The sequence below is a fragment of the Dermochelys coriacea genome, chromosome 1, assembly GCF_009764565.3.
Source record: "Dermochelys coriacea isolate rDerCor1 chromosome 1, rDerCor1.pri.v4, whole genome shotgun sequence".
In the NCBI taxonomy this organism is placed as follows: Eukaryota; Metazoa; Chordata; order Testudines; family Dermochelyidae; genus Dermochelys; species Dermochelys coriacea.
The window spans coordinates 205,440,481-205,456,360 of NC_050068.2; the positions used below are offsets into that span (position 1 = coordinate 205,440,481).

At 47.1% G+C, this 15,880-nt stretch overlaps 1 protein-coding gene across 3 annotated transcripts in view; it reads right to left on the reverse strand.

The window, feature by feature from the left end:
- Positions 1-1,001: 1,001 nt before the first annotated feature.
- CD58 (CD58 molecule) overlaps positions 1,002-15,880 on the reverse strand; it is a 65,838-nt gene continuing 50,959 nt past the window's right edge. For 2 of the 3 annotated variants that reach the window (XM_038384431.2, XM_038384400.2), the window contains 5 exons: positions 15,023-15,094; positions 12,669-12,704; positions 11,066-11,137; positions 9,865-9,900; positions 1,002-2,438 (listed from right to left, as the gene is read on the reverse strand). In XM_038384431.2, coding sequence (XP_038240359.1) covers positions 2,425-2,438; positions 9,865-9,900; positions 11,066-11,137; positions 12,669-12,704; positions 15,023-15,094 — 230 coding nt within the window. In that variant the 3' untranslated portion in view covers positions 1,002-2,424. Of the gene's footprint in view, positions 2,439-3,714; positions 3,768-9,864; positions 9,901-11,065; positions 11,138-12,229; positions 12,293-12,668; positions 12,705-15,022; positions 15,095-15,880 lie in introns of all 3 variants that reach the window. The other variant, XM_043512462.1, reaches the window with a different exon arrangement.

Sequence of the window (15,880 nt, forward strand, 5' to 3'; positions counted from 1 at the left end):
GGCCGAGCTCTCCCCTACAGTGCAATTTTTCATTCATAATTTGCCACTCAATTTTCCATTGCATATTTTTGACAACTTTTCATTCTCAACTTTTGACATGCAAATTTACATTCTTGATTTTTGGCACTTCGGTTTTTATATTTAATTTTACATACTCCCATTTTTGACATTTAATATTTTTGATTTTCCACACTCAATTTTTCACATTTGATTGTTCTTTCTCCATTTAGAACACTCAATTTTGGACAGTCCATTTTCCACTCTTGATTTTCAACATTCGATTTTCCATTCTCAATTTTTGACCATCCATTTTCAAATATTGACATTCCACATGCATGCTGTAGATCATAAGCTCAAGGGGATGTTTCCGAGGAAGCCCCTTATTAAAATAATGAAAGCATGCTAAAAATAGTCAATGGGTAAGGAAGAAACATGGTGCAGTATTAGCTTGCTAACCTATGAATCAGAAGATGTGGGTTCTGTTTCCAGCTCTGCCACCAATTTGCTGTGGGACCTGTGGTAAGTCACTTGTGCAAGAATCCCCTAAAGCAGAGGTTCTCAAACTGGAGTCCGTGGACTACCATTGGTCCGCAAGCTCCATTCAGGTGGTCCGTGGATAGTTCCCTCTAAGGTGCATGCCTGGGTGGCCACACATGAGAAAATGAAAGGCCAGCCACCCAATTAGTGGAGCTGCGCAGGCGTGGCTCCACTAATTAGGTGCCTGGATCTTGGAGAAGATGCACATGTAAGGTGAAGTGGTGGCCTTGGGGGGAATAGGAGGTAGTTGAGAGGAGGCAGTGGGGTGAGAAGAGGGGGTGGGGGAAATTTGGGATGTGCAGGGCTGCGGCAGCCAGAGAAGAGACAATTTTCCCCAGCTCCAGAACTGCAGCTGCTGGGGAGAGACGGCCCTCCTTCCCAGCCCCAGCTTGGGGGCTGCCGCGGTGGGGGAGAGAGGGCACATCCATCGCATTAGAAAGATAAGACTACTGATATTAAAATACTGAGTTGTGTGCTTTTATTTGTAGAACCAAAAAACGTTAATTATTATTAAGGGGTTTTTTTTTATCAAAAACTCTTTACAATAGTTAGCTCATGATACAAACAACATTTGGAAAGATCACAAAGTGGCCCACTGAGACCCACAGCAATTTTCAAGTGGTCCATGAAAAAAAAAGTAAGATAACCACTGCCCTAAAGTATGTAGATTTTTTGGGTGCCTAACTTCATACATCAAAGCCCTGACTTGCATAGATTTGAGACCTGGGTTTGGCACAGAGACTGTACTGGTTTCATTGGTTGATAATCTCCTTCTGATAGTGATGAAGGGTCTGTGCTGATGCTTTTAGATCAGCTGTTCTGACACAGTTGTGGGCGCCACAGACGTAATTGCTCTTGAGACTTACCCTAGAGTCTGAGGATACATTGCTTAGGTAGCAGGGGTTCTCAAACTTCACTGCATCGCGACCCCCTTCTGACAACAAAAGTTACTACACAACTCCAGGAAGAGGGACGGAAGCCTGAGCCCTGCCTCCTTGGGTGGGCAGCGGGGAGTGGGGGGAGGGCACTGTAGCCTGAGCCCTGCTGCCCAAGGCTGAAGCCCTTGGGCTTTGGCTTCAGCCCCCGTCCTGGGCAGTGGGACTCAGACTTTGGCTTCAGCCCCAGTCCCCAGCAAGTCTAATGCCAGCCCAGGTGACCTCATTAAAACAGGGTCATGACCCACTTTTGGGCCTGACCCGCAGTTTGAGAACCACTGGGCTAGAGTAAATGGCAGAGTTGATACCATGTCCACTGAGCAAGAAGGTGTGTCTGCCTTTTGCTATGCAAAAAAAATTAGAATTTAGTGGAGGGTGATGGTGATGGCGGTGCTTTCTGGAAGAAACAAGAGCCAAGAAAGCTGTTGCTCATCTATGGATGGACAGTGTCGTTGTGGCCTTTTCTTTCGGATAGGGAGGCGGAGAAAATGAGAGTTGCCCCTCTGAATACTCTTCTCCTTTGAATGTAAATAATGTTACAGTTAGAGTTGTATATCATGTCGATTAGTTTTTGATTTGTCAACATTCATTTGTGTTAGTTAATGCCTGGAAATACTGGCATAAATAAACCTGGTTCCTAAGTTTCGTGTTTGCTTGCTTGTAAAACGAAAGTATAAAAAAAAGCACACATGCAAAGGGATTTGGTCCCTGACTCACTGTCCAGTTTCAAAATAACCAACACTGAAGAAAGAGGACATCTGTCCTCGAAAGATAAAAGTGGGCATTGATGGAAGCTTGAGAACAAATAAATGGATCTTCAAAACACTTCTGTTACGGAGAACTCAAGCACTCATGGATGACGTCCACGTGATACTTGTTCCATTTCTTCTCTCAATGTCTTTTGTCACTCCGCAATGGAGTTTAGTCCATTGTGTTGTTAGTCTGTGTCCCTTTACTGTTTAAGATCTGGAATAAAAGATGAATTCATTATATTTTTTATTTTAATTTGCAATGTTTTATCACTTATCCAAGAACGCTGCAAATTTTGAACACTAGCGAACAATAAATATGAATTAATAGGATACTGTAGCATTTTGTTATGTCATCTTTGGTTTATGTTAGTAGCAACATCAGCTGATACTCGGTGTCACTCCTGGGTATAATGCTGCAGGGATTTTTTTTTCCTATGGTAACATTATGCATTCCTGAAGCGTCTTTCATCTGAGGATCTCAGAGCTTTCCTAAGGTAAGTAAATATTATCCTCATTTTACAGACAAGGAAATTGAGGGACAGAGAAATTATAACGAAAAAGTGTCAAGACAGAATATCTAAAGTATTTACATCATGTGATGGGAATCTAAATAAAACCGGGCTGATTTTCAGAAGGTATACTTAACTGTCACTTAAGTCAACACTTCCTTCTTCGTGCACCAGACACAGCAACATGGAGAGATCATTCTGTATGTGCCAAGGCACTGGTACATGCAGACTGTGCCTCTCCTCCCACGGCACCATTCCTCCCACACCAAATCTCAGCACAGTACCATTTCCATCCACTCCAGACGCCAGCAGGGAAGCTAGTCTAGCAGCAGGGAGACCTGAAGCAGCTGGTACAACTCTACAGTTATGCTGATACTTTTTGTTGAGCTCAGTTACGCTACATTGAATAAGGGGAAGTAACTCCTGTGTCTGTTACATTTCCAAAGCAGCATGTGCGTGAGATGTTATCCGACTGTATGGGTGGGTGGTTTGGCGTTGGTGGGGACTGTGGTTGATTAGATAAGGGAAACCTCCCTAAAGGTGAGACCGCCAGGGCAAAATTTCAAAAAGGAACATTTTAAATTATTTTCTTTGCAAAAGTTTGTATCCCAGATCCATAGCAGCTTTGTTTGCTCTTGTCATGTCCTGCTGAGGCCATCTGAACACAGGACAAAAGAAGATGACAGAGCAGCATAAAAAAACCCAACTTTGGAACCTCAGACTTGGTGTTTCTGGTTTCAGATGTTTGTTCAAGGCTCAAATGGTAGGGTGGAGATCCCCTCCAAACATGGAACTAATGCACTTCTCCTGCCTACAGCTGTGACAGACAGGGTCAGTTCTTACTCTCCCCTAGGTAGTTCTGACATAGGTCACACAACCTGTGAACAGCACTAAATCAAATGCTGCTGTTACTGATTTGTTCTTCTGTGGTGAGATGTAGCAATAATGCAGATACAAATATTGCAACTGTATATTACAAACCTCCAAACATGGCTCAAACACCATGGCAAACCTCAATGGCCAAATAAAGCATCCTGGATAGAACAGAAAATCATAATAGCCCATGATCTAGCAACAGCCAGCAAACCTCACAAAAACTTACATCTTCAGCCTCACTAACAAGCTCTGGGGCCCCTTCTAGCTGATCCAAAATGCCAATGCTTAGATCAGCTTCCCCTTCCAGCCACTTGGACCATGTTACTGGCCTGCCTCAGATCGTCACACTGCTGCCTCTCTTCATCTGCATCATATTCAGGTTTCTTATCCTGTCCCTCACTTAGGCCTGGTCTACACTCAAATTTAGTTCAACTTCCATGGCCTCTGTTTCAGCCCTGCCTATACCTTCACTCTCATTTCTCTGTACTCCCCCTCACTAGCTATCCTCCTAAGCCTCCCTTTTACCTGCTCCCTCGGTCTCCAGCAAATCCAGCTTGGTTGGTATTAAATAGAAGAGAAAACTCTGCATATTTCTGATAGCCCCTCCACCCAGATTCTTGTGGAGCCTTGGAATCTTTAATGTACTATCAATGTCATGCGAAGAGAGAAACTCTCATAAAAATACACCACCGTACTCAAGGCTCGCGCACACACACACACACACAACCACTTTTAAGTAGACCAATGCAATAAAAACAGTGCAACCCTCTAGTATGAATTCAGCAATACTTTTTAAACCTCAGTGGTTTTGATCCACACCCAGACTGTTCCCATCTAGTACCTGAACTTTAATTGTTTGCACCGTTTCTGTTGAAAATGGATTGCAAGCTCCTTGCAGCAGAGCCCCATGTATCTATATGGTGCTATATAAATACTACTCAAGGGCTAAATACTGAGCAACTTATTCAGATTTTTACTCAGGTCTTATTGAGACAGAGTCAATGGGCACTCACCTGAGTAAGAGTCAAGTAACACCTTCTGGGACACTGTCAGGCTGTTTAGAGCTCATATTTAGGCTTTAGGTGTAGCTATTGCAAAACCTAGTGTTAATACAAATACTTTGTGAAATAATACCCCTCCCCAAAACCATTCACTCAGATTTTTTGGACTTACATCTCCCTCTTATATACACTAGAAAGGGCTTGCTAGCATAGCTACACAGATCTATCTATCAATATTGGCAAATCCTACTAGTGGAGATGCAGCTTATAACAAGTCCCTGAATGAAACAAGCTATACAGGCAAAAGGAACATGCCAGTATAACCGCATCTATACTAGGGTTTTGGCCAGCAGAGTTATGTCAGCTAGGGTGTGTGATTTTCTCACTTTCCTAGCCAGCCAGCAAAACTTGTGTGTATAGACCAGGGCTCAGTGTTTTCAACCCCAAGCACTGTGGCTTTGGATTAGTGCCTGTTAATCAGAATGTGATACTAATTAGATATAAGAGTGAAACTTATTAGTTTGTTCTTGGGCATGTTCTATACTAGACTAGAACTAGTTCTACTGGCATAACTGTTGATTAGGAGGCTGATTCTTTACTAATATAGTAGACCCAGTATAAACCTGTGTGTGGATGTATTTCAGAGTAGCAGCCATGTTAGTCTGTATTCACAAAAAGAAAAGGAGTACTTGTGGCACCTTAGAGACTAACAAATTTATTTGAGCATAGGTGCCTCAAGTACTCCTTTTCTTTTGTGTGGATGTAGTTATTCACAGATAAAGGTGCCTTATACCAATATCATTTATTTACCTTTGTGAACCAGAATAAACTATACCAGTATGAGCTCTTTTATACTGGTATAACTGCATCCACATTAAGGATCTGTTTGGGTTTTTTGCCCACTTTCACTATGCCAGTATAGTTAAAGCATTCAGGCCTTCTAATGGACAGGCCCTTCTTGTCCAAATGGAGTAAAATGCAAAAAAACAAATCACCAGCATAAATGGAGAAGAGAACACTGATTACTAAAACCTTCAACTCTAAAGTGTTCTTAATAACACTGGGAAGGCAATTTGTTTTTTTAAAAATGGTACACTCTTCCTTTATTCTCAGGAACTCCTGCATAAAAAGGGATAAAAAAATGTAACAGATGGGATAGCATCCCACGGAAACCTGGTTTAGTAATAACCTAATCAGCAATTTTGTGATGTGTGAGACATCTCTGTTTCGGTGCACTGCTACATAGCTCACTTGCATTGAGTGGAAAGGCAGGACAGAAAATTAACCAGCCCTGACTCATGAGTGCAGTACGTTAATGTAACCTGACTGCACAAAAACCCGAGCCCATCAGAACTGTCCAGTTGTAAGACATTGACTGAAGAGGCCAGTGTTCAGGAAGGGTGGGGGAGTGCTACTCTACCCAAAGGAAAAAGAGATGGGACTTTGAAGGAGGCTCTTGAAAACCAGCTACTCATAACAAGAGCATGTGATTGGCTTAACAAAAGATAGAGTCACAGAGACAGGAGATTCGAACTGCCCCTTTTTTAAGGACTCATGCAACTACCACTGGTGGCAGGAGGAATCTTTCCAATGACTTTACTAAGAGTTGGATCAGGGCCTAAAGGAGTATCAAAATGTGCAAGATAATGCACGACCACAATTTCAACTATTGTGCACTGCACTGGCAGGATAGTTCTTGGAACATACAATTGGTCTGCCCTGTTACACCTCCATCATACCTCCAGGTGCAGCTTCCACTAATCAGGGCAGGATCCCAGCAGCTGGGCCAGACACTCACTGATGGCTTCAATAGAACTGTGCTGATTTACACCAACCTGAGATCTGGCCCATTGCTTTTAAAGCGGTTTCATACAACGTATGCGCTTATTATATTTTCTTGTTTGTATAGTCAGATGTATAGTTTGTATAGTCAGATGTATCATTCAATGAATGCTAAGGGATTTGGTATCCAATATCAAAAGAGGAAAGAAAGTTTTGTGGTTATGGGCATCAAGAAATCTGGATTCTGTTTCTGGGTCTGTCAGAGATTTTACATGTAACTTTGTCAAGTCACTTTGGCTTACATTTTAAAAAGTAAAGATGTACTTGTGGCACCTTAGAGACTAACCAATTTATTTGAGCATAAGCTCACGAAAGCTTACCCTCAAATAAATTTGTTAGTCTCTAAGGTGCCACAAGTACTCCTTCTCTTTTTGCGAATACAGATTAACACGGCTGCTACTCTGAAACCATTTTAAAAGTGGCCACTAAGTTTAGATGCCTCAATTTTTAGGTTCTCAACTAGGGCCAGATTTTCGGAAGTGCTGATTACCAGCAACTCAACCAATATTCAATGGGAGCTAAGGTGCTCAGCACATCTGAAAAGAAAAAATAACATCAGGCCCCAAGTGTGTCAAAGTGTATGCAGGTAGAATTGAAGGGAAGAGATTTTACTGGATTACTGACATACCATATTGCATACGGTACAGATTTTGTTTTTGATTCATGCTTTGCAAAAAACAAGGAAAATAAATACGTTCCTTTCTCAGTCTGCTTGACAACATTCATGGACCTCACCAGCACCCCCTTTCCAGCAGTGTTCTCAAGCTATCACGTAGCGTGGTGACAATGAGATTTCTCTTTCTAAAACTTCTAAGGTGGTGTCTCCACTGCAGCTGGTGATGTATCTTTCCAGCTCAGGTAGATATGATTGAGCTCAAGCACTCCAACTGACCCAGCACACTAAAAAATAGCAACGCAGCTGTGGCCGTGTAGGTGGAGAGATGGGTTAGCTGCCCCGAGTACGCAGGTAAGCTCTCAGACAGGATTGTACTCAGGAGGCTAGTCCATGCCACTGCCCATGCCTCCACAGGTGCACTCTATTTTTAGCTAGCTAAAATCAAAGATGAAAGTAAGTGCATGCATGTCTATCCGAGCTAGAAATTACACCTCCAGCTGCACCATAGATGTACCCAAAGAAAAAGGGAGAGTATAACATGGCTAGTGCAGTGGACTAGGAGCCAGGGTATATCATAATAATACTTTATATTTATATTTCCTCTTTCACTGGAGGTTCTCCAAGCATTTCATAAAGATCATTTTATTATCCCCATTTTACAGACTGGGAGTGTGAGGCACACATAGTAGAAGTAACCTGCCTAATAAGATCACACAGTGAGCAAGTGATAGTCAGGAAGAGACCCCAGGTCTCCTGATTCCCAGTTCTGTGCGCTGATTCCCAGACACACTGCCTGCCTCATCTGAGTCTAATCTAAGGTGCCACAGAATTGTAAAGTGTTGTTATTAAACCTTTGTAATGCTGCTTTATGAACCATCACACATTTACAAAAAAAACCAATCAATAACCCTTAAACCTCCTCTCATTCCTGTATCTCCAATCCTTGCTAAAACCCAGGTTATTGGTATGGATAAAGAGTAACAGCTCTTTCTTTGCTAAGCAGCCTACCCTTCCCTTTGATTCATCTGCGAACACTCTTCAGTAATTGCACAGAAATACAGACGCTGTCAGTAGTGAGAGAAAAGAACTACAGCAAAAGTACTTGCCAGTTACATGGTGGTTTCATAATTTTTTAAAATTATTACTTTCCAGAGTGTGTAACATAAGTTTGTGCCTGTTCTCACTTCATTATGATGTATAATGGGGGCCTGATTTTTTTTTTAATTCCACATGTTAATGTACATGGCAAATTCAGGTGGAAGAACTAGTAGGGTTATGGCATCACAGACACCACGGAAGTGAAACCTGATCATTAGGAAGTGAGTTTTTTTCCCCCAGATTGTTTAAAATTTGCTGCGTCTTATTTATCATCTGGGATTAATGAACCCATCACCTTCTCTCAGATGGTTTCAGCCCCAACAAACACCCCCAGCCAGCACTGATTCACTTGGATATTCTCTGTACAGTTCATATGAAATTATCTGGCTAAAAAGAGCTGTGAATATTTTCGCATCTTATAACTTCCATGACCGATAGTCCTGGAAGAGCTTCCTAAACAATCTCTGTGCAGAGCTCCTGAAACGCAGCCATCTCGGGGGTGGACAACAGCAACCCGCCAGCATACAGCTAGTTGTACAACAGTGGAGTAAGGAGGAGAAAAATTTTGAGCTAGGGCGGGGAGGAGAGGGGGCAGGCGGGCTGCCGCCCCAGCCAGGCTCTCCTTCAGGCAGCTGCTGCACTGCACAGAGTCAGCAACCCAGAGTAGCCAGCTTCAGGTAGTGTGAGAAGCGTTTCCCTCCCATGCTCCACCCAGGCCCAGCTGCCAGGGGAAGAAGCTGAACATGCCAGGTGAGGGGGAGGCACAGTGGGAGGACAGAGTCCTCTCTCCCCCGCAGGTAACTCTGGTGAGGTGGGGAGAGCGCTGCAGCCCCAGGGTAGGCTCCAGACAGAGGAGGGCAGAGGTCGCTGGGCAAAGGAGACATGTGGGGTGGTCACATGTCCTCACCTTTAGATTTGTGTCCCCACCCCACCCCTCAGGATCGGGAGGCACGAGTTGTCTATGGCTAGAGCAATACTGTTACCAAACTGAGCCAGCCTAACAGTGAAATGCAACATGTTCAAGCACTGAGGGCTTGTCTACACTTACATTTTATAGCGCTCTAACTTGCTGGCTAAGGGGTATGAAATTTCATCCCCCTGAGCGCAGCAAGTCTGAGCGCTTTAAGTCCCAGAGCTCTGAGCTAATCCCTTCGCGGAGCTAATACCCAGCGCTTGCGCGAGACCAAACTCATACTTCAAAGCGCTGCCACGGGAACGCTCCTGCGGCAACGCTTTGAACTTTCCAGTGTAGACTTACCCTGAAAGATGCAACTTTTAGTGAATTCCATCCCTGATTCATGATTTAATCTAGAATTGGAACCCTTGTAGCCAAGGATAATTAGACACATTAACCATTTGATCTACAACCACTCATTTGCTACCACAAATCCTGCCAACCAATCCCAGTCCTTATATGGATATTTGTGTTAATCTGCCATCTAGAGCTCTAACATCTAGGGCCATTCAGCACCTTTGAAATGACCCCCCCCCCCCCAATCAGACAGCATTAACCACTGAAAGCCATGCCAACAGTGAGTGCTATAACCCGAGGAGCTATGTGCACGCATCACATGTATGGTCTTGAACATTCAGGGATGTTTGGAGCTTTTAGCTGGGGACCAGCTCTAGCAATCTAACGTACTTTCCCCTGACGTGATCATACAGGGGTCTAAAACGTTCCTGTGTCCTTTTCCATACCTGGCTCCTGACTCTCCTTTGTGATATTTTCAGAATCTGAAAAATAAGATGCATATGAGTTGGAGTTAACACCTATTATTGCACACATCGTTCATGGTCATCATAGAGGGGGTAAAATTTTTTCCTAACCTACCTAAGGAGCACTGAGGGAACAGAGGAGTAGTGGCTAGTTGGCGTGTCCCTGGTACAGAGAAGGATGGGTAATGGGAGAGCTGAAGCATAATGTGCTAAAACGCACCCCCTTACTGCTACTCCAAAAAGGTAGCAGTGCGCCTCTTTCCCTCACCCCTTTTTCCAGGGCTTGTTGCTTACTACAGCACCCAGCCGGGGGCCTCATGCAGGGGCAGGTAAACTTTTTGGCCTGAGGGCCACATCGGGTTTCCAAAATTATATGGAGGGCCAGTTGTGTCTCCCCAAACAGCCAGGCGTGGCCCAGCCCCCACCTCCTATCCAACCCCCCCCACGTCCCCGCTTCTCACTCCCTGACAGCTCCCCCCAGGACTCCTGCCCCATTCAAACCCCCCGTTCCCTGACAGCTCCCCCGGGACTCCTGCCCCATCCACCAACCTCTGCTCCCTGTCCCCTGACCACCCCTGGACCTCCCACACCTTACTGCACCCTACCGCCACATCAAACCCCCCCCCCCATTTCTGACTTGCTCCTCGGGACCCCTGCCCCATCCATCCACCCCTTCTCCCTGTCCCCTGACCGCCCTGGAACCTCTGCCCCTGCCTGCCCCCCGCCACCCCATCCAACCCCCCCCTTCCTGTCTGCCCCTCTGGGACTCCTGTTCAACCCCCTTATCCCCCCCACTCTAACCACTATAAGATACTATACTATACTATAAGAGCCACACAGAGAATTGTCTTGACTCTCCTTTTGCAGGAAATCTGCCTCCAGTCCCCACCCCAAGTCCTCACTTCCAGCTACATCAGAAACATTCATGCTTCCTTCCTTTCATTTCCCCTGTAAACAAGCTACTCTCCAGTCAGAGACCCTCCCTCCTCCCCCAACTCCCATGACAGTGTCTCTCTCCTTCCCTCCTGTGTGTGCAATGGGCACCTCATCCCCTCCCAACACTTCACAACCATTTCCCTCCACTGGCCACTTCTCAGCCATGCACAAGCAGCTAGTCATTGCCATGCAGCACATGTCCTCACTTCCCCCACTTAACTCTGGCCAGAGTGTGATGGCCACACACCTGCATTCTCTTGAGTGGAGAAAAGGTCAGCCTGGCTCACTGATTTACTCTCTTTTGAGTTCTTCTCTTCATCTACAAGGAGGAGAGAGAATTATATAAACTTCAGGTGTTCATAACATAATATATTTTAACAGGAACAAAAATTTCTGCCAGGCAATTTGCTGCGTATTATTTATCATCTGGGATTAATGAACCCATCACCTTCTCTCAGATGGTTTCAGCCCCAACAAACACCCCCAGCCAGCACGGATTCACTTGGATATTCTCTGTACAGTTCATATGAAATTATCTGGCTAAAAGGAGCTGTGAATATTTTCGCATCTTATAACTTCCATGACCGATAGTCCTGGAAGAGCTTCCTAAACAATCTCTGTGCAGAGCTCCTGAAACGCAGCCATCTCGGGGGTGGACAACAGCAACCCGCCAGCATACAGCTAGTTGTACAACAGTGGAGTAAGGAGGAGAAAAATTTTGAGCTAGGGCGGGGAGGAGAGGGGGCAGGCGGGCTGCCGCCCCAGCCAGGCTCTCCTTCAGGCAGCTGCTGCACTGCACAGAGTCAGCAACCCAGAGTAGCCAGCTTCAGGTAGTGTGAGAAGCGTTTCCCTCCCATGCTCCACCCAGGCCCAGCTGCCAGGGGAAGAAGCTGAACATGCCAGGTGAGGGGGAGGCACAGTGGGAGGACAGAGTCCTCTCTCCCCCGCAGGTAACTCTGGTGAGGTGGGGAGAGCGCTGCAGCCCCAGGGTAGGCTCCAGACAGAGGAGGGCAGAGGTCACTGGGCAAAGGAGACATGTGGGGTGGTCACATGTCCTCACCTTTAGATTTGTGTCCCCACCAAACCCCTCAGGATCGGGAGGCACGAGTTGTCTATGGCTAGAGCAATACTGTTACCAAACTGAGCCAGCCTAACAGTGAAATGCAACATGTTCAAGCACTGAGGGCTTGTCTACACTTACATTTTATAGCGCTCTAACTTGCTGGCTAAGGGGTATGAAATTTCATCCCCCTGAGCGCAGCAAGTCTGAGCGCTTTAAGTCCCAGAGCTCTGAGCTAATCCCTTTGCGGAGCTAATACCCAGCGCTTGCGCGAGACCAAACTCATACTTCAAAGCGCTGCCACGGGAACGCTCCTGCGGCAACGCTTTGAACTTTCCAGTGTAGACTTACCCTGAAAGATGCAACTTTTAGTGAATTCCATCCCTGATTCATGATTTAATCTAGAATTGGAACCCTTGTAGCCAAGGATAATTAGACACATTAACCATTTGATCTACAACCACTCATTTGCTACCACAAATCCTGCCAACCAATCCCAGTCCTTATATGGATATTTGTGTTAATCTGCCATCTAGAGCTCTAACATCTAGGGCCATTCAGCACCTTTGAAATGACCCCCCCCCCCCAATCAGACAGCATTAACCACTGAAAGCCATGCCAACAGTGAGTGCTATAACCCGAGGAGCTATGTGCACACATCACATGTATGGTCTTGAACATTCAGGGATGTTTGGAGCTTTTAGCTGGGGACCAGCTCTAGCAATCTAACGTACTTTCCCCTGACGTGATCATACAGGGGTCTAAAACGTTCCTGTGTCCTTTTCCATACCTGGCTCCTGACTCTCCTTTGTGATATTTTCAGAATCTGAAAAATAAGATGCATATGAGTTGGAGTTAACACCTATTATTGCACACATCGTTCATGGTCATCATAGAGGGGGTAAAATTTTTTCCTAACCTACCTAAGGAGCACTGAGGGAACAGAGGAGTAGTGGCTAGTTGGCGTGTCCCTGGTACAGAGAAGGATGGGTAATGGGAGAGCTGAAGCATAATGTGCTAAAACGCACCCCCTTACTGCTACTCCAAAAAGGTAGCAGTGCGCCTCTTTCCCTCACCCCTTTTTCCAGGGCTTGTTGCTTACTACAGCACCCAGCCGGGGGCCTCGTGCAGGGGCAGGTAAACTTTTTGGCCTGAGGGCCACATCGGGTTTCCAAAATTATATGGAGGGCCAGTTGTGTCTCCCCAAACAGCCAGGCGTGGCCCAGCCCCCACCTCCTATCCAACCCCCCCCACGTCCCCGCTTCTCACTCCCTGACAGCTCCCCCCAGGACTCCTGCCCCATTCAAACCCCCCGTTCCCTGACAGCTCCCCCGGGACTCCTGCCCCATCCACCAACCTCTGCTCCCTGTCCCCTGACCACCCCTGGACCCCCCACACCTTACTGCACCCTACCGCCACATCAAACCCCCCCCCCCATTTCTGACTTGCTCCTCGGGACCCCTGCCCCATCCATCCACCCCTTCTCCCTGTCCCCTGACCGCCCTGGAACCTCTGCCCCTGCCTGCCCCCCGCCACCCCATCCAACCCCCCCCTTCCTGTCTGCCCCTCTGGGACTCCTGTTCAACCCCCCTATCCCCCCCACTCTAACCACCCCGCCCCCTGCCCACCACCCCCAACTCCCCTGCCCTCTAGCCAACCTTCCCTTCCCTTCCCCCTGCCCATTTACTGTGCTGCCTGGAGCACCTGTGGCTGGCCGTGCTACTAACGCGCCACCCAGAGCACTGGGTCAGGCCATGGCTCTGCAACCGCACTGCCCGGATGCCAGAGCATTGCGCTGGCAGCACGGCACACTGTGGCTGCGGGGGAGAGGGACCAGCAGGGGAGGGGCCAGGGACTAGCCTCCCAGGCCAGGAGCTCAGGGGCCGAGCAGGAGGGTCCTGCAGACGGAGGTGGCCCTTGGGCCACAGTTTGCGCACCTCTGGCCTAGGGGCTTTGCTGTGTCCCCCAGCCAGCTGTTCAAAACCCTTGTGACTCTTGCAGTGTGAACAGCACAACAACCAAGTCTCCCCTTAGCCTTCAAGAGAGCACCAAGGCCCAGTCCTGAAAGGTATTTAGGCTCCTAACTTCCACTGAAATAGGTGCCTAAATAATTTTGAGGATCTGGGCATAGGAATCTGTCCTGTCTGGGGGGGCCATAGGTATAAGAGGGTTTAATCAGACACTGCTCTAGTCACCCTTATTTTAACATTTTGCCTGAAATTTGCAGGGCAGCAGTCATACATCTAGACACTCCAACACTGTGTTTGGGAAGTGCGGTTTTGTCATAAGATGACTGAGACAGAGAAGGATAGATTAGTATTCTGAGCACAAGACTGGGAATCAGGACTCCTGGGTTCTATGCCCTCTGTAATATTCCGTGCTTGATTGTCTACACATCTTCACTCTTGTAGCTTACTTGACACCACTAGGGTGATTCCTGATTGACAGCAATGCGAGTAGAGACTCGGGTCCTGTGTGGCTTGCACAAACCGTTTCACCTCTGTGCCTCACTTTCCCCAGGTGTAAGTAGGAGAGAACAATACCCACTCTCAAAGGGGCACAACGAGGATTTATGCAGCAATGGTTGAACGGTGTTTGAGGATGTACGTGCTGATTATTACAAACAGAAGGGTAAAACACAGGTGGATGGGCACGGCAGTAATGCTCTACAAGTGCCCTGTGTGCACAGAGAAGAAGCACATCAGCAAGTAACCAAGTCATTACGCCAGAGCAGAGAGGGCAAGCCGAGGCAAGCTGGAGAATAAAGAAGATCTAAAATTGTACTATAAGAGCCACACAGAGAATTGTCTCGACTCTCCTTTTGCAGGAAATCTGCCTCCAGTCCCCACCCCAAGTCCTCACTTCCAGCTACATCAGAAACATTCATGCTCCCTTCCTTTCATTTCCCCTGTAAACAAGCTACTCTCCAGTCAGAGACCCTCCCTCCTCCCCCCAACTCCCGTGACAGTGTCTCTCTCCTACCCTCCTGTGTGTGCAATGGGCACCTCATCCCCTCCCAACACTTCACAACCATTTCCCTCCACTGGCCACTTCTCAGCCATGCACAAGCAGCTAGTCATTGCCATGCAGCACATGTCCTCACTTCCCCCACTTAACTCTGGCCAGAGTGTGATGGCCACACACCTGCATTCTCTTGAGTGGAGAAAAGGTCAGCCTGGCTCACTGATTTACTCTCTTTTGAGTTCTTCTCTTCATCTACAAGGAGGAGAGAGAATTATATAAACTTCAGGTGTTCATAACATAATATATTTTAACAGGAACAAAAATTTCTGCCAGGCAATTTGCTGCGTATTATTTATCATCTGGGATTAATGAACCCATCACCTTCTCTCAGGTGGTTTAAGCCCCAACAAACACCCCCAGCCAGCACTGATTCACTTGGATATTCTCTGTACAGTTCATATGAAATTATCTGGCTAAAAGGAGCTGTGAATATTTTCGCATCTTATAACTTCCATGACCGATAGTCCTGGAAGAGCTTCCTAAACAATCTCTGTGCAGAGCTCCTGAAACGCAGCCATCTCGGGGGTGGACAACAGCAACCCGCCAGCATACAGCTAGTTGTACAACAGTGGAGTAAGGAGGAGAAAAATTTTGAGCTAGGGCGGGGAGGAGAGGGGGCAGGCGGGCTGCCGCCCCAGCCAGGCTCTCCTTCAGGCAGCTGCTGCACTGCACAGAGTCAGCAACCCAGAGTAGCCAGCTTCAGGTAGTGTGAGAAGCGTTTCCCTCCCATGCTCCACCCAGGCCCAGCTGCCAGGGGAAGAAGCTGAACATGCCAGGTGAGGGGGAGGCACAGTGGGAGGACAGAGTCCTCTCTCCCCCGCAGGTAACTCTGGTGAGGTGGGGAGAGCGCTGCAGCCCCAGGGTAGGCTCCAGACAGAGGAGGGCAGAGGTCGCTGGGCAAAGGAGACATGTGGGGTGGTCACATGTCCTCACCTTTAGATTTGTGTCCCCACCCCACCCCTCAGGATCGGGAGGCAC